Genomic DNA, 23,137 nt, shown 5'->3' with positions numbered 1-23,137 from the left:
CAATTATAAGACACCATCGAGTGTAAGCTACATCCTAATTTTAGTACAACCAACACCACGAAAAATACATAAGATACATCTGCGATTCTAAGACACACCCCATTTTTAGAATTTTTTTACTTATAGAAGGGAAATCTGTCTTTTAATTGAAGAAATACAGTGTTTGGAACTTCCACTTTGGCCTGTAAGAATCAGTAAGAGAAATTATTGCAGACTGATCCATTCAGCAACACGGCATACTCTTGATAACTCAGGCCACAAACAGTAGGACCTGCCTATAACTTCTGTACTAGTACAAACAATCAAATAACAATTAGATTTTGCAATCTTTTAATGTAAAAAATTAAGAATTGTGTCCTCTTTCAAAACCAATTTTGGTACATTGTTCTACAAACTGAGGGGGGGAAAGGCCTGGCTGACACAACCCCAAACTGTGAACACAATATGCACACGGCTCCCAGCATTGACTATGCAGCCATAAGCATACAGAGATCGAACTTTTTCAAAACGTTTGCCTCAAGACAAGAGGAAAAGGTGATTTCCCCCCAACAGGAACAAACAAGGGGTCATTGGGCAAATTTTGCTTATATACGTCTCCCCTTTAAGCAAAGTATCTCTCTTAGACCAAGAAAAGTGTGGCTTGGGGGGAGCAGGTTAAGGAAATGAGACCTTCGGAACTCTCAAAATGTAAACAACCTTTTGAAAACCATTTGTTTTTTTTTAAAAGAGACACCAGAGGAAGGTGGCATCAAGAGAGACTTGTCTTTGAACTTACAAACCAAAGATAACAAAATTAATTACCTGTCCACAAAGCCATTTGCAACCCCTTACTTTACACCTATTCTTAATGGCAAGAGAGATGGGGGACTTATTAAGGTATGCCATGATTGAGGGCAACATTAAAGTATTCTCAGAAATCCTGCAAAACTCCCAGCACTAACTCAAAGAGAAGTTCTTGAGGGCCAAGGAGTTTTACGACCTCAACCTCCTCCAACTATCCTTAGAACAGGACACAGGAGGACTTGCAACAATAAACCCCCTCCCAACCAATACAATACTTTTTTTGCACAGCAATTAGAACAATTCTCTGCTCACTGATCCAGTCTGTTCGGGCTGCTGCATTTCTTCTTATTCAACAGATCCAGAGAAGTCTTCTGAGTTAATCTGAACTCTCCGCCACTTCTTTCATCTTCTTTTTCTTCTTCTTCTTTTTCACACTTGCGTCACTGATCTGAGAAACAAACAACGGGGCTTAAAGTGTCACATCCTCCAAAGGAACCAGATCCTTCTCCACTGCTATTTTCAAGCTTCTCTGTTCCACAAAAATGCCAATGGTCGAATACGCCAAGTTAGATGAAGACACGACATTCAATGGGTGGAGCTCTCGTATTGGCTAAACATTCATCAAGCATAGTCAAGGCATGTTAAAATAGGGACCTCTTTGAAAGAAACAAAAAATTGGGTTGCTGTGAGTTTTCCGGGCTGTATGGCCATGTTTCAGAAGCATTCTCTCCTGATGCTTCACCTGCATCTATGGCAGGCATCCTCAGAGGTTGTGAGGCATGTTGGAAACTAGGCAAGTGGGGTTTATATATCTGTGGAAGGTCCAGGGTGGGAGAAAGAACCCATCTGTTGGAGGCAAGTGTGAATGTTGCAAGTAATCACCTTGATTAGCATTGAAAAGCCTTGTAGCTTCAAAGCATGGCTGCTTCCTGCCTGGAGGAATTCTTTGTTAGGTGTTTGCTAGCCCTGATTGTTCATGTCTGGAATTCCCGTTCCCAGGTAACACCTCCCAACAAAAAATTCCCCCAGGCAGGAATCAGCCAGGCTTTGAAGCTACAAGGCTATTCAATGTTAATCGAGGTGGCCAATGCCAACATTCACAACAGACAGTTCTTTCTCCCACCCTGGACTTTCAGCAGATATGTAAACCTCCCTTGCCAAGTTTCCAACAGACCTCAGAACCTCTGAGGATGGCTGCCATAGATGTGGGCAAAACGTCAGGAGAGAATGCTTCTGGAACATGGCCAAACATCCCAGAAAACTCACAGAAATCCAGTGATTCAGGTCAGGAAAGCCTTCAACAACTAACAAAAAATGTCACAACTCTCCTTTCTACCCACAAATTATCAAAGGATCTTAGTCTTACCACATCAGTTTGATCCTCACTGCCATCAGGAGACTCCATCTTCTTTTCTTTCTTTTTCTTCTTCTTTTTCTTGGCCTCCACCGGTGGTTCTGGAGAATCAGGAGGGGTTGAGGCCGCCTCTCCCTGTTCCCCATCACTCTCCATCACCCTCTTTCTCTGGGAGAAACAGAGATCAACAGAAAGGTTATGATCCGATGACAAATTATGTCACAATGACAAAATATGTGACTTACATATCTACAGGCCAGGGATATATATGGATAATATAACCCTTATTTATTTATTTATTTAATATACCGCTCCTATCCCCCTTCGGATGTTATTGGCCTGCAACTACCATGTTACTTAATAATCGACTGTGCCGGCTATAGGTAAAGGTTTTCCCTGACATTAAGTCCAGTCGTGTCCAACTCTGGGGGTTGGTGCTCATCTCCATTTCTAAGCTGAAGAACTGGCGTTGCTCGTAGACACCTCCAAGGTAATGTGGCTGGCATGGATGCATGGAGCGTTGTTACCTTCATTACCTTCCCAGCAGAGCGGTACCTATTGATCTACTCACATCTGCATGTTTTCAAACTGCTAGGTTGGCAGAAGCTGAGGCTAACAGCGGACACTCACTCCGTTCCCCGGATTTGAACCTGCAGTCTTTCTGTCCACAAGTTCAACAGCTTAGTGCTTTAACACGCTGAGCCACTCGGGACTCTGTGCTGGCTATTATCTGATGGGAAATGAATGCATTCCTTAGCCCTGCTATAGACTATTACAAGCTATACGAGAGCCAAAGGCATTAAATGCCCACTACATTACAGGACTTAAGACTAGTAAAAACAATCCTGCTTCCAAGATACAAAACAATACCAGGGTTTTTTTGTATCTGGGAAAACAACCCCGAAAACTCACTGCAACCCAGTATCAAGGTTGTCAACAAAATCTTGTTTTATGTTTTGTCTACTTTCCATTATTAAAAAAGGAGACCAAGCTAAAAAATACAGAAACAAACCAACCTTTGGTGCTCGCTCTGGCTCCACTTTGCCAACTTCTTGTGTTATCTCTTTCTTTCCTGCAGAGCTGCATGGAAACAGACAAATTGGTTCACGTCTATCAATCATGTCCAAATCAACTTTTCTCCATGACAATTTTATTCCAGGTCTGGGTTGTATGGAAAACTGGCAAAAAACAAAACAAAAAAAAACACCCCACATGTGTGGGGCCTGGTTGCAGCTTTCCTGTATTTCCTCTCGCAGGCTGACTCCCTCTAGAGTCACAGAAAAGAGGCTAAAAAGGGATAACTGCCTGCTCAACTCACCCAGGGAAAATGGCATCCCAGTACCATTTTCTTTTGCACAATCAAAATAAACTACCCAGGACACTGTAGCAGCAGACATTACCTACTGTAATCTACATACTCCTTCTTCCAGGACTGGGGAGTGTTGCTATTGGGCTTGCCGTGCGCATCCAGCAAGCCTTCTTTGATCATCATTTTTTTCTGAGATGCCTGAGGGAAGTAAAAGGAAAGCAACTTTAGTAGGTATTTGGTTTGAATGGACTCTTCTCAAAAGGCAAGACACTGAGAACTGGCTAAATTGCTCTCACTGATATTGGTTCCTTGATCATAAACACTTGGCAACAAAAGATTGCTCCAAGGTCTTTCTTTGTCCCTGGTCCTCACTCAGCTGAGCCATCAGTCTTGGGTGATAGATAGGAGTCCTCTTTGCACAGAGTGCTCAAGGAAATCTATTTTACATCATTTGGCTCCTCAGAGAGAGAGATTCAGTAGCATCAAATGCAAACATGGACAAATTTGGGCCCAAATTTGCCCATGCCTGATCTAATGTGACAATGGTTAATGGAAACCGAGGATAAAGTTATGGATGTAAGCCCGTAAATAACCAGACATTACATGCCTGAAAGATTAAAAAATTAGGTCCACTGTGAATGTGCAACAAGTGGCCTTCATGACTAATTCTCCTGTTTGTGCCCTCCCAATGAACGCTAGCCCCACTGAAGACTCACTTTGGGGCCAAGTCCCCACTTGCGAGGGTAAGTGTCCCTTTCCATGATCACCCGCTTAATCTTTGCCACAATTCCATGGTCACAGGTCGAGATCACGGCAGTCGTCATCAAGGCAATGGCTGCAAAGAGGCAAGAAAGGAAAACTGGAAAGGCCATACTGAGAACAGGTTTCTCGACTCCTAACTTATTTTTCAAGGAGATATGAGAGCATATTCATTCTACGTAGCCATCACCTTCAAAAGGCTTACTACAAGGGTGAGTGAATGTGTGGTCTTCCATATGCTTTTTCATTGCAACTTCCATTACTGACCAGTTTTTCGTGGATATGGCTAATGGGAGTGATAGATCAACAACACTGGGAAAACAAAGCATTCCCTAGCCTTGGCTTACTGCATCCCATTCAGTAGTGCATCTCTAAGGTGACACTTGCTTTATTATTATTATTGACACAACGACGTTGTATGACACAGCAAACAAGATAGATATGCTGGATTTCGTTTCACAAAATCACAAGTCGAACACTTCCCAAGTGTCTAGGACTGTGTGATGTATTTTCGGATGATGCGTGCAGATCCCAGTAGGGTGGCCTTTTGCAATTGACAGATCGTAATTTTGTCAATGTCTATTGTTTCCAAATGCCGGCTGAGATCTTTTGGCACGGCACCCAGTGTGCCCATCACCACCGGGACCACCTGCACTGGTTTCTGCCAGAGTCTTTGAAGTTCAATCTTGAGGTCCTGATAGCGGCTGAGTTTTTCCTGTTGTTTTTCATCAATGCGACTGTCACCTGGGATGGCAACATCAATGATCCAAACCTTGTTCTTTTCTACAACTGTGATGTCTGGTGTGTTGTGTTCCAGAACTTTGTCAGTCTGGATTCGGAAGTCCCACAGTATCTTTGCGTGTTCATTTTCCACAACCTTTGCAGGACCTTATTATTATTATTATTATTAGAAACACAACAAGATGAGTCCACAGCAGACACTCTGCTGGTTGCTGTATTGCAGGGGTCCTCAAACTTTTTAAGCCAAGGGCCGGTCCACAATCCTTCAGACTGTTGAGGGGCCGGATTATCATTTGAAAAAAATACAAACAAATTCCGATGCACACTGCATATGTCTTATTTGTAGTGCAAAAACAACAAGAACAAGAACAATGAAAGAACAATACAATATTTAAAAATAAAAACAATTTTAACCAACATACATTGATCAGGATTTCAATGGGAAGTGTGGTCCTGCTTCTGGCCAATGAGATAGTCAAGTGAATTAGGGTTGTTGTTCTTGTGTGCCTTCAAGTCATTTCAGACTTTGGGTGAGCCTAAGTCTAAAATTTATTTATTATTTATTTACTGCAAGTATTTACTACATTTGTATCACACCCTTCTCACCCCAAAGGGGACTCAGAGTGGCTTACAAATTATATGTACATACAATATATTATATTATTAGCATAGCACAATATTAGCATTATATATTACTATATTGAACTATACCACTATACTGTAATATTATTAGTAATATTATATGTAATATAGAATATATAATTAATATTATTATATGGTATTATTATTAGTGTTATATTGTATTACATTATAATATTATTATCAATATTATATGTATATACAATATATTATATTATAAAACTGAGGGCGGGGGCCAGGTAAATGACCTCGGAGGGCCGCATCCGGCCCCCGGGCCTTAGTTTGGGGACCCCTGCTGTATTGGATCACACGCCGGACCCTTCCCAAGTGTCTAAGACAGTGTGATGTATCGGCAAATAATGTGCGCAGATCCCAATAAGGTGGCCTTCTGCAGCTGGCAGGTGGGGATTTTGTCAGAGCCGATTGTGTTTTAAGTGCAGGCCAAGGTCTTTAGGCACTGCACCCAGTGTGCCGATCACCCCTGGGACCACCTCAACTGGCTTGTGCCAGAGTCTTTGTAATTCGATCTTTAAATCCTCATTATCATCATCATCATTATTTAAATCCTTATTATTATTATTATTATTATTATTATTATTATTATTATTATTATTAGGCATGTGCAAATTGCAGCCCTCCAGGTGTTTTGGACTTCAACTCCCACTCCTAACAGGCTATTCTTTCTAGGTTCTCCTCCTAGGAAAAAGAAAAAGCTACACAAGGGCATACAAACTTTTATATGTGAGATGAAACACAAACTGAATCTCAAGCTGAACAGGAGCACTTCGTCTCATGATCTGTACTCAGTGCTTTGACTATTACAGACAAGCAAACCAGAGTGACATGTGATCAGACAGTTTCATTCTTCTTGGTTGGTGTCAGAGCCCCTCAGAAAGGTGCTCTGGCCCCGCAGCCCCTGCCCAGGCCTTGCCAGCAGCCAACCAGCCATGCTCCCAGCCCCCAGAAGAACTCCAGAAGGCTGAAAGATGCCTGGAGGCCTTTCATCCAAGACCCCAGAACGGAGACCTGAACGTAGCAGGAAGGGCAGAGCAGCGACACTCAGAGAATGGATAAACTTCATCATCATTTCACATGTAGTCCTAAGCACAGAGATGCCTTTGGAAGAACAGGGTTTTAGGGCATGCATGCTTCACTCCCCAATTAGATACCAGGGATTAAAACAGGGACCTACTGCATGAAAAGGATAATCTCTTATCGTTCAACAAGAGCTTCTTCCCAAAATGAGGAAGGAAATTGCATATGTTGCACAAACCAAAGCAAACAATGGGCAAACTATTTAATTTTTGTTTATCGTGTCGGAAACGACTTGAGAACATACTGCAAGTCGCTTCTGGTGTGAGAGAATTGGCCATCTGCAGAGACGTTGCCCAGGGGATGCCTGGATGTGTTACCATCTGCTGGAAGGCTTCTCTCAGCATGTCCTCACAAGCTAGAGCTGAGACAGGACCTCACCCTGTTTCGCAGATTCAAACCGGCAACCTTCAGACCAGCAGTCCAGCCAGCACAAGGGTTTAAACTTTAACCCTTTCGCCACCATTATTCTTCAATAATTATTATTGAATATTAAACTATTCAGATAAGAACATTTCAATTAAAACATGTTACTGCATTTGAGGATGCACACAGAAATCAAATGCCCTAATACACACTTATTCTGGAACTGAAATGCTTATTTATTAGAGCCGTAATTCAAACTGACATTCCTGCAAGAGCACCACAGAATAAGTGCTCCCAAAAGGGAACCCTGGCTTCCACTTCTTACCTGTACAGATGGCCTCTCCTTTCGTAGTGATCACAACGATGTCCTGATTGATTTCAATACCATCTTCATATCGCAGTAGTCCAGGTAGCATGATCTTCGCCCCATAACAAATAGCATTCACCTGAACACAAAATCAAAGGATTAGCAAGACATTTATTTTCAAGATGCCAACATTTGGAACTATACAACACTACACCACAACTCTTTAGTCCTGCAGGTACAAAGTCGGAATGCTAATAACACAGTTGGTGGTGTCTCTCGGTAACAGAGCTGCATATTGTTTCATTTATTGAAATGTTTAACACAGTATTTATTGCATAGTGATCTGTGAGACTATCATTGTCATCTTCTGCATGTATGGGGAACTCACCGCACTGTCCTTCATCACCAGCCGCTTGTGAGATATCAGAAGCTTCTCCAAAGGGTAGATAACTCTCCTGAGGTACGTTTCATCCTTGTTGTGGTCATACTGCCACTGAGCATCCAGCACGTCATGCATGGTCACCATGTGGTCCTGAAAGATGACACCACACCACTATTTTAGAACATCTGTTTGGAACACAGAAGAAAACTGTGTTCTGAAAGGTCAGGCTGAATTGGGAACTGTCAAGTGAGTGGTGGCAGCCCTTCAGAATCTCAGGAAAATGCCTTCATCTCATTTTCTACTGAATGGAACTAGCTTGGATCCTCATTGAATTATCCTTATGCTTTAACTAACACTCTGCTCTGATTCTCTCTCACAACGTGGAAGTCAACAGACATGCCAATTTTACTTGTTACTTATCTTGTCGGGTGTCACGAATACCTGTCATGCTCCACAAGAACTGTGGGCAGGCTCAGGTTCATTCACATGCAACACTTAAGACATTACCATCTGCTATGTCATACATTTAATTATGGGGGGCTGTCAGGTAGTTTTGTGGATGGAAAGACTGGACAGAAAAGCACAAGCTTCTCTCCTTTGATGTTCTCCAACTATTTCCTTTCCCAAAGTTTAATTACCAGAACAGGGGAGGTTACCCTGGACTGAACTCAACACTTTGGAAAGTCACAACACGCATACACCTCACAGGACACACCTTTTCTCCCATGACCCCAGAGCGCACTCGCCGGAGCTCCTGCATCTGGCCTCCGACCCCGAGCAGCAAGCCCAGGTGCACACACAGCGTCCGGATATAGGTCCCCGCTTCACAACTCACCCAAAAGATACCTGAGGAGCAAAACACAGTAAAAGTGCCTTCTTCAATTCAAGGCCTGTACTGTCTGTAACGACGCTCTATACAGTCATGCCGGCACACATGATCTTGGAGGTGTCTATGGACAACACCGGCTCTTCGGCTTAGAAATGGAGATGAGCACCAACCCGCAGAGTCAGACACAACTGGACTTAACGTCAGGGGAAACCTTTTCCTTTATCTACTGTCTGTATGTTTATCAACAGAGTACATCATGGAGAGCCATCAGCATTGGGTGATAGATAAAAAGTCATCTTTGCACTGTGTGCTATGTGATCTGTTTAGCATCATTTGGCTCAGAAAGGACATTCAGAAAGTACAAGGGCTGGCAGAGGTGAGTAGCAATGAGCATACCCTCAAACCCACAGTTCTGCAGTGTGTTCCCTTCAACCGATAGGCTTCAGGGCAGGACTACTTCCACAGCCTGTTGATTTGCCCACTTCAATTGTGGATGAAATCTAACAGTAACAGAGGGATGGGACAGTATGGGTTTCTGATATTTCTCTGGCTGGTTGCATCTATTGGAGCAAGAGAAGGCTAGTGCTTGCCAAAGCCAGTGCAAACACAGATTTTGCCTGGTAGCACATCTGTCAGGCCAGAACACAATGCGCCTTCCTCAAAAGGAATGGGATGAGATTTTACATTTTACTCAGTAACAAGAAAAGCCACATGACCTGTTCTGAAGGGGGAAAGTAGTCTCATTACCCAATCTTCTTTCTGGATCATATTCAACCAATTTGCTTTCATAGATGGTTCTGACTCTCAGCTGCCTCTTTACTGCAGCAATAAGCGGAGGACGTTGGAAGAGAGCACCTGTCAGAGTTTCTATTGCCTACAGAATGAAACAGATCAGATGCCACCATGTGAAAGAGGCCACACCTAAATGATCAAACCCACATTATCAAGAAGGAGCAGAGTTGCAGTCATTCCCTCCCCCCACAAAACACACCAAGTGTTTATCACTGATTCAATTGAGACTTGCTTTCAAGGAAAGCTTGTTGTAACACAAATTAAAGTCCATTGCTCTGATCCCAAAGAAATGGCTTCCTCAATCAGTTATTTCATGCAGTCTATCATATTGAAGACTGCCTGATTTGAGTAAGCTCTTCAAGTTGAAGCTAACAAGGCTCTAGATAAAGAATATTATCCCATTTAAAAAATGTATACTGTAGTTTTCCCAATTTAAAAGGAAAGCTGCAGTTTCTGTGCCCTGTAAGCTTTCAGCATAAGCTTTTCTACCATCATAAAGACAGCCATTTCACATATACATGTTTTAATGAAGTTATTCACATTTAAGTTTTGATCTACACACACTTTGCAAGTGTCAGTTAAATTTCCTGCTTGGCAGAGACTTACCCTTGAAAGCTGAGTCTCGCTTTCAATTGCATTGTGCAGCCGAACGATCCCCACATACTCTTTTCCTAGAAGACACCAGAAAAGTGAGTCAGGAAGATCCAATTGAATTTTAATGTTCCAGTAACTTGCAAGTGATAACGCACTTCTAATCTTGATAAAACAGAAAGCAGCATACCTGCACTCTGCTGGGACTTGACCAAACGGGTTGCTCTCTCAATGCATACAATCAGGCAACCAGTCACTTTGGGGTCCAATGTGCCACTGTGACCGGTCTTCTCCACGCGGAGGATACGACGGATCCAGGCCACGACCTCATGGGAAGATGGATTGGACGGTTTATCCAGGTTGATGAAGCCTGTCCTAAGTCAAAAACATGCGACTCTGCTAGCCATCTGTGTATGTTTCTAAGGTAAAGGTTTTCCCCTGACATTAAGTCTAGTCGTGTCTGACTCTGGGGGTTGGTGCTAATCTCCATTTCTAAGCCCAAGTTATCCTTAGACACCTCCAAGGTCATGTGACTGGCATGACTGCATGGAGTGTTGTTACTTTCCCACCAGAGCGGTACCTATTGATCTGGTCACATTTGTAATTTCAGCAGTTAAGCAACTGGGAACTCACTGTGCCACTGAAGGCTCCATGTATGTTTCTACTTGATGCTTATTGATTTGAAATTAGGAAACAAGGTTCATCTTGACTCAAATCAAACTCCACAACTTAAACTTCTTCAGTAGCAGCAAGCAGGCAGTGGGGATGCTAAAATGCCAAGTTGCAAGCCAATTCTGAACTCAGTATTTTTGGACTATAGTACTAACAAATGGGCCACTGAATCAGCCTTTTGTTACTCAGCCTGCTCCCATTCTAACCAACTACCAAATGATTAATATGGCAGAGCAGAAACTATATCTCCTTGCATAGCAGGTCTCTTTAAACAGTGGCCCTCCAGGTGTTTGGGACTTCAGCTCCCAGAATCCCTGAACAAACTGGCTCGGCCTTCTGGGAGCTGGAGGCTCAAACATTGGAGGGCCACTGGCTGAAGAGGCCTGTTATATAACATGGATGTAATAAATGAACAACTTTTGATAAACAGACTAAATACAGTAAAATCAACCTAAATCAGTTATTTTCAACACCACCAAAAGCCCAATCTACCCCTAACTACAACTCTCATAATCTCCCATTCATGACCACTGGCCAAACTGGCTGGAGGTTCTTAAGAGTTGCAGTCCAAAAAAAAAAAGTAACTTCCCCAAGCTTTCAAAATAATATGGTAGTGACCAATGCTTGCAAGCTCCAAGGAGAATGATATTCCCAATTTCTCTTTGATAAGGTCTACTCATCCAGTTCTATGAAACTGCAGAAGAAACACTGATAGAAGAAATGTGATGTTAACATCCGTGTGATCTTACTTTATATACTCAGTAATCTCCCTTTTTAAGGGATTACAACCAGAGGGAAGAGGAGTATAATGAGCAGTCCTCACATTCAGCTTGTCAAAATTCTGCAAAAGCAAACCAAAAGACATTATGTGAATCCTTGGGCTGGAAACTTTAAACTGTGCATCTTTAAGTTCCAATTCTAGTAGTGATGTATGTATGTTACTATGGTAAGTGCTTTTGTATGTCAGCCTCTCTCTGTAAATCCCCCCCCCCCGAAAACTCAAACTAAGAGCTAATCACTGAAGTAAATGTAGAGCAGCACAGCTTAAAAACAATTGCTCTAGTCTAAACAGACTCCAAAATTGACAACTTTTTGCCCAACAAAATCAAGAGCATATTTTACAACTGACGTTAACAGAAATACGAACATCAAGTGTAACATGATGCAAACTATTCTAGAGCATCTAGGAAGTAGGCAGAATTTAAAGTGCAAGTAAAAAGCACTCTTTACCTTGAGAAGCAAAGGCCATTGTGATGTGTCCAACTGAGCCACTCTAGATTGAGGCTTGATAAGGAATTCTTCTGAATGTTGGATATCCTAGGGAGGAAAATGTGAAGAATTAGCTTATGAAAAACAAGATTATCTTCAAGACAACTTTCCTTTCACTTCACTGCAAACCATAAGAAAGCATATTAGCAACATAAACTCCTGCCCAGAATGCAAGTACACAATGAAGTATTAATCAGCGAAAGTTATAAATATGGTCAGCCACAGAAATGAATTCTATTTAATAACCAAGCACTGTTACAATAACCAGAAGTGCTCGTTGTGCTGTGCCATAGTAACAAGGTTTCAGATGATTCGGACATTTAAAACAGCATATCCATAGCATGTATATGTGTGTGTGAGTGTGTGAAAGGATTTTGCACTAAATAGAAACTGTTATACAGAACAAGTATTGTATAGCCAGGCAAAACTTACAGCAACTTCTTCGTCTGGCAAAGATTTCTTTTCTTTTTTCTTCTTGTGCTTCTTAGAGGCAGATCCTACAGAAAGACCAACTGTTAAAAATAGCACCCCTGCAGGTCACTTTGTGAAAACAGCCTCATTCACTAATAAAACCGCAGCTAGCACTGATACTGAATTCAAATCTTTGGCCCCATCTACACTGCCACATAAAATCCAGATTATCTGCATAAAATCCAGATTATCTCGATTATATGCCAGTGTAGATCCAGCCTTTGAATAAGATTTAACCACAAAGGGCTAACCATTCCGTTTTTGTGATACCTTTTCTTCTACTGCAAGACTACTGGACTAAATCTGACTTTCCAAAAAAATCCATGTTCCAACAAATGCTCACCTCTTACAGCTTTATTAGTAGCATGGTTTCCCCTAGCTAGAATAATATTCCAAGCTGGAAACAATATTGTAATAATAATAAATCTTTATTTGTATCCAGCCACCATCTCCACGAGGAGACTTGCGGCGGCTCACAGAAACACTGAGAGTAGCATATAAGGATAAATATGTGACATAAGTATTAAAGTAACTTAAAATAAAATAATCCCAGTAAAAACTGTAATAATTATAAAATTTCCTAAAACACAGAACTTGTGAATAAGCTGGCTACCTGCAATAACAAAGTGCAGAGTGGCTTCCAAACCAGGAACAGATTTTTTGTGTGTACTGTTAGCAATTAATCTTCCATGTGCCTCAGATAGGGCTTGGAATGTACATAGAAAAGGGCGCAATACAATCCCTCTCAAAGCATTAACCACGAACATGTGGAAGATAGTAGTTTGGCCAGGCCTATCCACAGATTCTGCACCCAGGGACTGAAAATGTTTTGAAAAAGCAAAGTTTGGTTTTGGTGTTTTATAGTTAAGACACGCCATTTTACATGATGGATTGATGTGAGTTTTCTGGGCTGCATGGCCATGTTTCCAAAAACTCCCACAATTCCTAACAGCCTACCGCTTAAGCGGCTGAGGGGGGAAAGGAGAGGGTCTGAGGCTGTTAGAAATTGTGGGAGTTGTAGTCCAAAACACCTGGAGGGCCCAATTTGCCCATGCCTGATGTACAGTGACCATATATCTACCTTTACATCTATCTATAAGGACCCCTGGTGGCACAGTGTGTTAAAGCGCTGAGCTGCTGAAATTGCGGACCAAAAGATCCCAGGTTCAAAACCCGGGAGAGGAATGAGCGCCCGCTGTTAGCCCCAGCTCCCGCCAACCTAGAAGTTCAAAAACATGCAAATGTGAGTAGATCAATAGGTACCGCTCAGGCGGGAAGGTAACAGCGCTCCATGCAGTCATGCCGGCCACATGACCTTGGAGGTGTCTATGGACAACGCCGGCTCTTCGGCTTAGAAATGGAGATGAGCACCAACCCCCAGAGTCGGTCGCGACTGGACTTAACGTCAGGGAAAAACCTTTACCTTTACCTTATAAGCATCTATCTAATCTATGATATATATTCCATAACTATATCCCTAGAGTACTTCCCGATTCATGCACTTACATACAATTATTACTACTGAGCTTGCATTTGTATCACTATATTATTCTTTCCTCTCATTAAGGAGGCCCAAAGCACCCAAGGCCTGATTGCAACGCCTTCTTTGTATCTCCTCGTCCCATTTGCTGCTTCTACAGAACGGACCCTTCCCTTTGCAGCCCTTACAGGGAAGGTGGCAAGGCTGCCTCTGAGCATACATGGAGTGCTTCTCCTCAGAACCCAGGGGAGAAGCCCCCCCCCCCCAATTAAACAAAAGCCTTTTCCTGCACTAACTCTTAAACTTTAAATCCCAAGCAACCCACCTGCGCCATCGTCCGCCATCTTGCCTCCGCCACGCGCTGCCTCTGGAGCACACTGCACGCGGGAACGCTCAGGCCGGAAAGGGAGGACGCCACGCCCACTTCCGCTCCCGACAGGCAACGCAGCACGAGGGCGGGCTGGAAACAATCTGGCCGCGGAACGAGGCTGAACTTCCGGTGGGAACGACAATGTCCCTAGTGGACGCATCGGAAATTGCACCCCTTAATAAGATGCTTGGTCTGAATCATAGAATCATAATTGGGCTGCTGTGTCCATGTTCCAGAAGCATTTATTTACCTGCCAGAACATTTGGGCAGGTGAATATTTCCCAGGTGCGATTTGAACTAACACTCAGATCGGAAGAAGAGGTGTTAGCTGGCCCTGATTGTTACTTGTATGGAAATCCCCTGTTTTCTGAGTATTGTTCTTTATTTATTGTCCTGATTTAAGAATTTTTTAATACTGGTAGCCAGATTTTGTTCATTTTCATAGTTTCCTCCTTTCTGTTGAAATTGTCCACATTTGTGGATTTCAATGGCTTCTCTGTGTGGTCTGACATGGTGGTTGTAGAGTGGTCCAGCATTTCTGTGTTCTCAGACCTAAAAGAGTTCTTTCTCCCACACTGGACATTCCACAGACATACATATAAACCCCAATCGCCTAGTTTCCAACAGACCTCACAACCTCTGAGAATGCCTGCCATAGATGCAGGCAAAATGTCAGGAAAGAATGCTTCTAGAACATGGCCATACAGCCCGAAAAACTCACAGCAACACAGTGATTCCAGCCATGAAAGCCTTTAATAACACATTGATTCCTAGTTATTTATCGTGTCAGAAGCCAGCTGAGGTTCCAGGTTTTGGTCTGCCACTTTTGGACTCTCTCTTGCTGAGGTGTTCCTGCGAGTATCTCTGTAGATCTTAGGAAACTATTTCTTGATTTAAGTCACTGGCATGCTGGCTGAAGATGTCCAGCTCTTTAAGCCTTCCGGAGTATTCATGGTTTCCAGAACTCTGATCATTTTAGTTGCCCTCCTCTGGACACACCCCACCTTTGAATCAATAACCTCTTGAACTGTGCCCAGAAATGGACATTGGTTCTATTTAATGTTTTAGTTTCTTGGAAACGGGAAAAACATTATACAGTATACTAAATAAGGATTGCTATTCCTTTTTTATTATCACTAAATTGTATGTATTATTTGTCCCTGGAATTATTATATGCAGGGAGGAACCACTTTGTCTTCAATAGGATGGGTCATCACTCATTATTATGCCAATCACCTTCTTCTAATACTAAAGGGTTGCATGTTGCCTAACTCTACTCAGTGCCACAAAGAAGTTTAAAAAAGGCAGCACTGCATCTTGTTTATATAATTCAACCAGAGAAATAACATTAGAAGAACATGAAGCAATTTATTTTATAATCATTAGCTACTTCACTTCCAACACATAAATGAAATCATAGACATTAATAACACATTGGTTGTTTTGGGGGCTTCCATAAGGGCACTCCAGCATAGCAAATGGTGAGGAATCATGAGAAGTGCAGTCCAAAAACATCTTGAGGTTGACAGCTGCCCAGCCCTAGCCTGAAGCAATGAGAAAATGGACAGGACTTCTTTTCCAGCAAGAAACTTATGGAAAAGAGATCTGTTAACCTAAATAGACTTTTGGAAGTCCGCTGTAGTGTGTTCAAGTTGTAAATGCTGTCTACTGAAAGAGAGGATTCCCCCAGATGATGGAAAATAAGCCCTTTTGCCAACAGTTTCCATTGTATTACTGTACACAGCATTGAATGTTTGCCATTTTTGTTTATGGAAGCCTGTTATGGGAAAGAGCAGGTTAAAAATAAAGTTTATTACTACTGGGTTGCTGTGAGTTTATTATTATTAGTATTCCTGTGGAAGCACACATCCCAGTGCTCTCCAGATGTGTTGGGACTCACACTCCCATTATCCCCTGTGAGTTCTTTCCTCCATCTTTCTTCCAGGCTCTGCTTCCTAGGATGCAGGAATGTCGCCTGCTGTGGCCAGATTCCATCTGCTCTTGGGCTCAGACATTCCCAGCCTGCAGTCCAAAGCCACAGACTGCTCTAGATCCAGGACTAAAAGCCCTGCCCTGAAGGCCGGATCATCTCCTGGAGTACCAAATGAAGGAGGTGGTTCTGCTCAGGGTTGAGGAGTGGCCAGAGCTCCTTCTGGAGGGCCTTGAGGGCCTCCAGGTCCTTCTCCTGGCAGGCAATCACGGTGGACTGGAGCAGAAGGTAGAGCTCGGCAGGGACGTGTCCGGGAGAGGCGTCGAGGGCCTCCCAGGAGTACTTCTCCAGAGTCTGGGCCTGTTCAGTGAGCAGCTTGGAAGGCGGCGGCTGGAGCAGGAGCAGGAGGAGGACGCGGGTGACTTCGCAGCGGAGCAGCTCATCCAAGAAGGCGCCTGGGAGCGGATGGGTCAAGGATGAGGAGGAAGGAGAAGCAGAGGAAATCTGGACCAGGCCCTGGGCCTTGGTGAGCACAGCCAGGGCGCCGTCGTGGTCCCTGCCGAGGAGGAGACAAGAGGCGGCCTCGCTGTAGGCCCGCAGCGCCTCCAAAGGTAGCTGGGCCAAGGCCAGGAGCTCCCCTGCGCGGAGAAACGCGGCGACGGCTTGTGCGGCCTCCCCAGCGGCGCGTAGCTCCTCTCCCAGCTCCAGCCACAGCCCGGCGGCTAAGGCGGGCTGCCCAAGGTCGAGGCGGAGGCGCGCGGCGAAGGCTAGGCAACTCTGTGCGGCAGGGAGGTGGTGCTCGGCTAGGCCCAAAGCGGCGGAAGGCCCGCCTTGGCGTAGACGCAGCTCCCTCTCGTGCCGCAGCCACAGCCGGGCCGCTTCTGTTAGCGCGGCCGCCTCCCCGGGAGCATGGCCCAGGCTTTGCGAGCATCTCGCCACCGCCAGCTGGCACCAGGCCGCCTGAGGGAGGCTCTCCTGCGCGCGCAGCTCTCTCGCCAGGGCCCAGAACTGCTCCGCCGCCTCCGACACGTTGGGCTTGCGCAGGAAGCGGCGACGCAGCTTGGCCGACACCGCCCGGTACCGGGACAAGAAGTCGCCGCCCGGCCCGCCGCCACTGCCTTCGCCCGAACCGAAGCCCGGAGGCGGACCGGAGCCCGGCACCGACAGCATCCTCCCGGCCTCCCTTCCCTCAGGGATACCAAAACAACAATGGAGGCGCGCTTCCTCTCAGGACGGGATGTGACAACACGCGTCGCCCTGGAGGACCCGGATGTAGGGAAAGGGGCGTGGCTAAGAGTGTGTTGCATAGCGACGAGAGGGCGCTCCTAGACTAAGAAAAGAGCATAGCACAGGCCTGGGCAAATTTAGGCCCTCCTGGTGTTTTGGACTCCAACTCCCACCATTCCTAACAGCCTCAGGCCCTTTCCTTAAGCGGCTGAGGGGGAAAAGTAAGGGGCACGAGGCTGTTAGGAATGGTGGGAGTTGGAGTCCAAAACACCTGGAGGGAAGGCCCAAGTTGACCCAGGCCTTCATTTCTTCCCTGTAGGAGGCCCCGTGACACAATGGGTTAAACCCCTGTGCCGCCTGGACTGCTGACCTGAAAATTGCCGGTTCGATTCCACGATATGGGGTGAGCCCCCGTCTGTCAGCTCTAGCTTGCAGGGACATGAGAGACGCCTTGTGCCAGCTGGACTACTGACCTGAAGGTTGCCAGTTCAATTCTGCGATATGGGATGAGCTCCTGCCTGTCAGCTCTAGCTTGCAGGGACATGAGAAAAGCCTCCCAGCAGGATGGTAACATATCCGGGTGTCCCCTGGGCAGCGTTACTGTAGACGGCCCATTCTCTCACACCAGAAGCAACTTGCAGTATGTTCTCAATTAGGCGACTAACTTCGGTGGCTTAACACTGTGGCTGTCCCATAGAAAGCTAAAAGGAAAGATAAAGGCCTTATAAAACTATGGTTCCCATAATTCTCTATCATTGAGCCATGGTGGTTAAAGTGGTGTCAAACTGCATCAATTTGATGATGTAGTATGACAGTATGCTGTCAAATCTAACCCATTTCCTGACAGTATGCTGAAACTAGAGAAATGGTTCTTCACTGCTGTGGCCAAATCTGGTTTCCTGTCCTGGCATTGATGTTTCATCTACTAACCTGACCTAGTTTTGAGAAACCACAAGGGATCTGATGACTAAAAAGAAACTAAGAAGAAAGTTTCACAAAGACAATCGAATGGGAGAAAAAGCACCATCAGAAGCAATTCCATGGACAAAGAAAAATGGGAAATGCCTGAAAAAAGCGAATGAGAGTGTGTTTACATTTGTGTTGTTTCATATTTATTGTTTGCTGGCTGGAGCCCCAATGTTGGAGAAAAGTCAGGATAAAAATAAAGAAAATAATAAATCGTTTTAAAAGATGTCAAAATGTGACATTCATTTGCTTTTCATATACACATGGCCTGAAGGTCATTCTGCACAATGACCAGCAGTGCTGTGGAATTCAAAAAGGCACGAATGGAGGGCGAAAGGGAGAAATGTGTCAAGAGGAAGAAGGCACGTCAAGCCAACCCTAGTTGGGACCGCCTTCCATCTGGAAACCTATGGAAGACCACGCGGATCAATAATAGGTCTCTGCAATCACCTACGGACCCACCAAGACCCTACACTTGCAATCATACTCAGCCATGAGGGATCGCCTATGATGAAAATAAACATTACATACTTAAAATGGACTTCTCACCTCCCATCTTAAAGATATATGATGGAAATACTATTGCCACCCCATTAATGTCTTATCTGACACAACTTCTTTATTCAACCTTACTATCTCAATATTTTACTCGATTTTCCAAACTGCAAGCATTTTTACATTTTTCTTTGTAAATGGTACAAATGGTTCACATTCTTTCAAAAAAAAACTGCCATGTCTGACAAACTTTCCTGCCTCGATTCAACACCACCATCCCCGCATGCACACACCTGAGCTGCTTCTGTTTTTGAAGCAAGTTGAAAGAAACCAGTTTCATTTCTGCTCTCCATCCAAAGCAACCTCAAGTGGGTAGATTATTGTGAGATATTCTAGATCTCCTGTCAGTGACAGAGCAGCAGTTTGACATTTGGGGCAGGAAACAAAGAGCTCTTCAGGAAATTCTGATAGAAGGATTTAAAAGGGGCAAAGAAACCAAGTATTGCATTCAGGCTCTGCTGAATTGGCTCTTGAAGAGCTGCCAAGGTAGGTGAATTCATGTATTTATTATTATTAGCTTTAGTTTTATTCCACCTTTCTCCTGATATAGGGACTCAAGCAGCTGAAAAAGCAAAGTGGCCTGATGTCCAATGTCTGATGATAAAATCACTATTTTCTCGGTTTGGGTTTATCAACTATATTGTTCGGTGAAAGGTTGTGGTTGAGAGATGTGCTTGGATACACACACACACACACACACACAATTTTATGCAAGGGATCCCTTACACTTGGAAATTATTTCATTGCTTCTTCCAGGTTTTAAAAAAGTGGTTGAAAATAGGCTGTTCTAGATTATGGTGGATGGTCTAGCCAGAGCAGACTTGAGGTGCGTCTACACTGTAGAATTAATGCAGTTTGACACTACTTGAACTGCCCTGGTTCAATGCCTTGGAATCATGGGAGTTGTAGTTTCACCAGGGCTTTAACATCCTCTGTCAAAGAGTGCTGGTGCCTCACCAAACTTTAGTGCCCAGGTATCCATGGAAGTTAAAGTAAACTGCATTAAGTCAGCAGTGTAGATGCATCCTTTAACAGAGAGATGACTATGTATTTTGCATCCCATATTACTGTGCTCGGGACAATGGGTGCCGCAGTCCACACCTGTAGGGCTCTGGTTTTGAGGAAGTTGAAGTTTCATTTATTAATGTAATGACTCATTGGGAAACCATACAATCCAACATTTAAGAACCAAGCCAAGATACCGACGTACAGTTAGTGCAGAGTGAGATAGTTCTCACCCACAAACCTGTTTATTATGAGAAGAAATCAGGATTCAGATGAGATCATGACTAATAAACACATGGTTTTAGAAGCCACATCATGTCCTGTAATTGTTTCAGTTAGATACAGTAAATACAGTAAGCCCTCTATACTGACAGATTCTGAATCCAGGGATTCAAGTGCCCACAGCATCTCTTATCATGCCCTGCCAGTGTAGTCATAGCGTGCAGCCACACTGCAGGATTAATACTGTTTGTTGAGGCTCCAGCACTCCTTGACAGGGAAGGCTAAAGATCTTGTCCAACTACAACTCCCAGGATTCCATAGCATTGAGCCATGGCAGTTAAAGTGGTGTCAAACTGAATTGCTTCTTCTTCTTCACTCATAGATAGCCATGGAGATCCAGGTTCGAATCCTAATTGAGCCAGGAAACTCTATGTATCAATCAACTTTTTTCAGCCAGACCTACTTCACAGGGTTGTTGTAAAACCAAAGGAAAAGGAAGAGAGCTACCATGAGCAAAACTAGAGCTCCAAGATCTCAGGACTAGGACCTTCACTAATCTTTAGGACAAGAGGGAAGACTTTCACAGAGATAGTAGTCTTGAAAAGTGGACTTATATTTTTCTTATCTATAAATCAGTTTGGCTCTTGTAACATCTGCTGAAATCTCAGAGCCTGGTAAACATAGATATAACTGGTGTAACCAACTAACTAACTAACCAGGACCTAAATGCCTGAAGACACCAGATCTTCTCTGATTTTGGAAACCACGTAGCATCAGACCTGAACAGAAGACTGTCAAGGAATACCTGGCTGTATTCCAGAGGAAGGTCATGGCAAACCACCTTTGAGTATTCCCTTGCCTATGAAACTTATGGGGTCACCATAAATCAACACTTGAAGGCACATATACAACTAACTATTCTCTATTTTTCTCTTCCCTCCCCAGACTTATGGATAACCATTCCTCTATGAATGAGCTGCTACGAAATGGATCAAATGGATCAATGTGTGAAATCGAGGACGGCTTCTTAGCCATGACTCTCCCTATCACTTACTCCATCATATCCGTCACTGGCTTCTTCAGCAACTCCCTGGCTCTCTGGGTCTTCTTTTTCGGCACCCGGAAGACGAACTCCATCACGGTGTACCTGAAGAACCTTGCCATGGCCGACCTCCTGCTCGCCCTTTGCCTACCCTTCCGGGCCACTTACCAGAACCAGATCGGCCCTCCAATCCTCTGCAAAGTGGTTGGCATTATCTTCTACCTCACCATGTACGTCAGCATCTTCCTCCTGAGCCTCATCAGCTTGGACCGCTATCTCAAAATCATTCGACCCCTCCAGCAATACCGCATCCACACTGTGCCACACAGCACCACCGCATCCAGAGTGGTGTGGTTCCTTTGCGCCGGTTCAATGTTGCCTTTCTTTTTCGATGGCGGTGAGAGAGGACACTGTGGCCACAGATGCTTCCATTTCAAGAACAGAGGGATACTGGGGTCCATCTTCAACATGTTGGCGGTCGCCACCTTCTTCCTCTTGTTGCTCTTTTTCTTCTATTCTTACGGCAAAATCTCCCTGAAGCTCCGCGCCGTCGCCTTAAAGAACTCTAAGAAGACTAGCACCAGAGCCATACTCAAGACTTTCGTGGTCCTGGCTGTCTTTGTGATGTGCTTCACCCCATACCATGTTGTCCGAGTGCCGTACATTCTTGCCCAGGTGGGGGTCATTCCCTCCACAGAAAGCAGACAGGCCCTCCACCTGGCAAACGAGATGGTCCTTTGCATCTCTGCGCTCAACTGTTGCTTCGACCCTGTGATTTTTTTCTTCCTGTCCAGCAGTTTCAAGAGAGCCATGTTGGCTTCCACCCATGGGAAGCTCAAGAGAGCGCTCCAGAAGAACCAGGGGGTCTTGAATCCCAGAAAATCCACCTCAGAATTTAGGATCCAGAGGATTGAGTTACATGGTCTGAGAGAGTCTATGGAAAATACACAATGAAGAGGCAAACACATTTGGGAGGAGATAGGAGACTGGAATCTTCACTGTGTCCTCCAGATGGGATAAAGGTAAAGGTTTCCCCTTGACATTAAGTATAGTCGAGTCTGACTAGAGGATGGTGCTCATCTCAATTTCTAAGCTGAAGAACCGGCATTGTCCTTAGATGTCTAAAACATGTGGCCGGCATGACTGCATGGAGCACAGTTCCCTTCCCACCGAGATGGTACCTATTGATCTACTCACATTTGCATGTTTTTGAACAGCTAGGTTGGCAGAAGCTGGGGCTAACAATGGGAGTTCACCCTGTCCCACAGACTCAAATCACCGACCTTCCAGTCAGCAAGTTCTGCAGCTTAGCGATTTAACCCGATGGGATATATTCCTGGAAAAATAAAGAGTGAAGGTCTCTGACCATAATCTTCTAGCAGTCCCCGTTAGTGCTCTTCAACTGTAAGATATATACAGCACTGCTACTGCCTGCATATGCTTTGCAAGCTTATGTGCTAACTCAACCGAAATACTGTATTTACGTGAGATAGGAACTTGGTGTGGCATCCCAATGATGGATGAGGCCAAAATGCTGCATTAAAGGTACTAGCATATTTGAATTTGAAGCTCTTAGCAACTCGCAGAAGAAGCTGTATCTGGACTGCACAATTATACCAGTTAGATACCAGTACAACTTCCAAAACTCCATCCTCAAAAATTGTGATACTTGCAGTTTGGTGCAGTACTTTGGTCAAATATGTAAATTTCATTTCAACTTTTGTTAAAACAGAAACCTTTAAAAATAGAGGAATGCTGTGTTTTGCTAGAGAACTTGAACATTTGATGTCAGATCTGTTTTCTTCATTAGATGGATACTAATTTTATTTCAGGTTAAGGTGTGCTACTTTGATATGTAATTATATTTGTCAAACATGTGCTAAATTTGGATTTGATGATGGACTTCAAATAAATCCAAGTCTAAATTAAAATTTAACCAGGGAAGATGTGAAAGTATGTGGACTATTTTGTATCCCATCTCAAG

At 44.1% G+C, this 23,137-nt stretch overlaps 3 protein-coding genes and 4 non-coding genes across 7 annotated transcripts; 1 reads left to right on the top strand and 6 right to left on the bottom strand.

Annotated features, from left to right (window-relative positions):
• Nucleotides 1-313: 313 nt before the first annotated feature.
• dkc1 (dyskerin pseudouridine synthase 1) lies at nt 314-14,381 on the bottom strand. The gene is made up of 15 exons (XM_003223387.4): nt 14,162-14,381; nt 12,318-12,382; nt 11,847-11,933; nt 11,366-11,457; nt 10,135-10,319; nt 9,960-10,024; nt 9,309-9,435; nt 8,448-8,578; nt 7,739-7,882; nt 7,369-7,489; nt 4,163-4,281; nt 3,538-3,644; nt 3,154-3,217; nt 2,150-2,305; nt 314-1,231 (listed from the first exon to the last, which is right to left on the bottom strand). Exons 1-15 carry the CDS (start codon nt 14,364-14,366, stop codon nt 1,160-1,162), a joined length of 1,740 nt encoding a protein of 579 aa, XP_003223435.1. The 5' UTR covers nt 14,367-14,381; the 3' UTR covers nt 314-1,159.
• LOC134294133 (small nucleolar RNA SNORD83) lies at nt 3,826-3,902 on the bottom strand. The gene has a single exon (XR_010001104.1). It is a non-coding gene; the product is annotated as a small nucleolar RNA SNORD83 (small nucleolar RNA).
• On the bottom strand, nt 6,431-6,677 carry LOC134294138 (small nucleolar RNA SNORD17). Its single transcript, XR_010001109.1, has one exon. It is a non-coding gene; the product is annotated as a small nucleolar RNA SNORD17 (small nucleolar RNA).
• On the bottom strand, nt 8,284-8,414 carry LOC134294137 (small nucleolar RNA SNORA36 family). The gene has a single exon (XR_010001108.1). It is a non-coding gene; the product is annotated as a small nucleolar RNA SNORA36 family (small nucleolar RNA).
• On the bottom strand, nt 8,824-8,899 carry LOC134294134 (small nucleolar RNA SNORD83). Its single transcript, XR_010001105.1, has one exon. It is a non-coding gene; the product is annotated as a small nucleolar RNA SNORD83 (small nucleolar RNA).
• A 1,173-nt stretch (nt 14,382-15,554) lies between the features above and the next one.
• On the bottom strand, nt 15,555-17,379 carry LOC100551683 (40-kDa huntingtin-associated protein). Its single transcript, XM_003223386.4, has one exon. It carries the CDS (start codon nt 17,304-17,306, stop codon nt 16,266-16,268), a length of 1,041 nt encoding a protein of 346 aa, XP_003223434.2. The 5' UTR covers nt 17,307-17,379; the 3' UTR covers nt 15,555-16,265.
• A 28-nt stretch (nt 17,380-17,407) lies between these two features.
• Nucleotides 17,408-23,097, top strand: LOC103279455 (probable G-protein coupled receptor 34). Its single transcript, XM_008114665.3, has 2 exons — nt 17,408-19,370; nt 21,057-23,097. Exon 2 carries the CDS (start codon nt 21,061-21,063, stop codon nt 22,105-22,107), a length of 1,047 nt encoding a protein of 348 aa, XP_008112872.2. The 5' UTR covers nt 17,408-19,370; nt 21,057-21,060; the 3' UTR covers nt 22,108-23,097.
• The last annotated feature ends 40 nt before the right edge of the window (nt 23,098-23,137 follow it).

This window comes from Anolis carolinensis, unplaced genomic scaffold (genome assembly GCF_035594765.1).
Source record: "Anolis carolinensis isolate JA03-04 unplaced genomic scaffold, rAnoCar3.1.pri scaffold_12, whole genome shotgun sequence".
Lineage (NCBI taxonomy): Eukaryota > Metazoa > Chordata > Lepidosauria > Squamata > Dactyloidae > Anolis > Anolis carolinensis.
The sequence above is the reverse complement of the archived record's forward strand: the minus strand, read 5'-3'. Positions and strand labels throughout refer to the sequence as shown.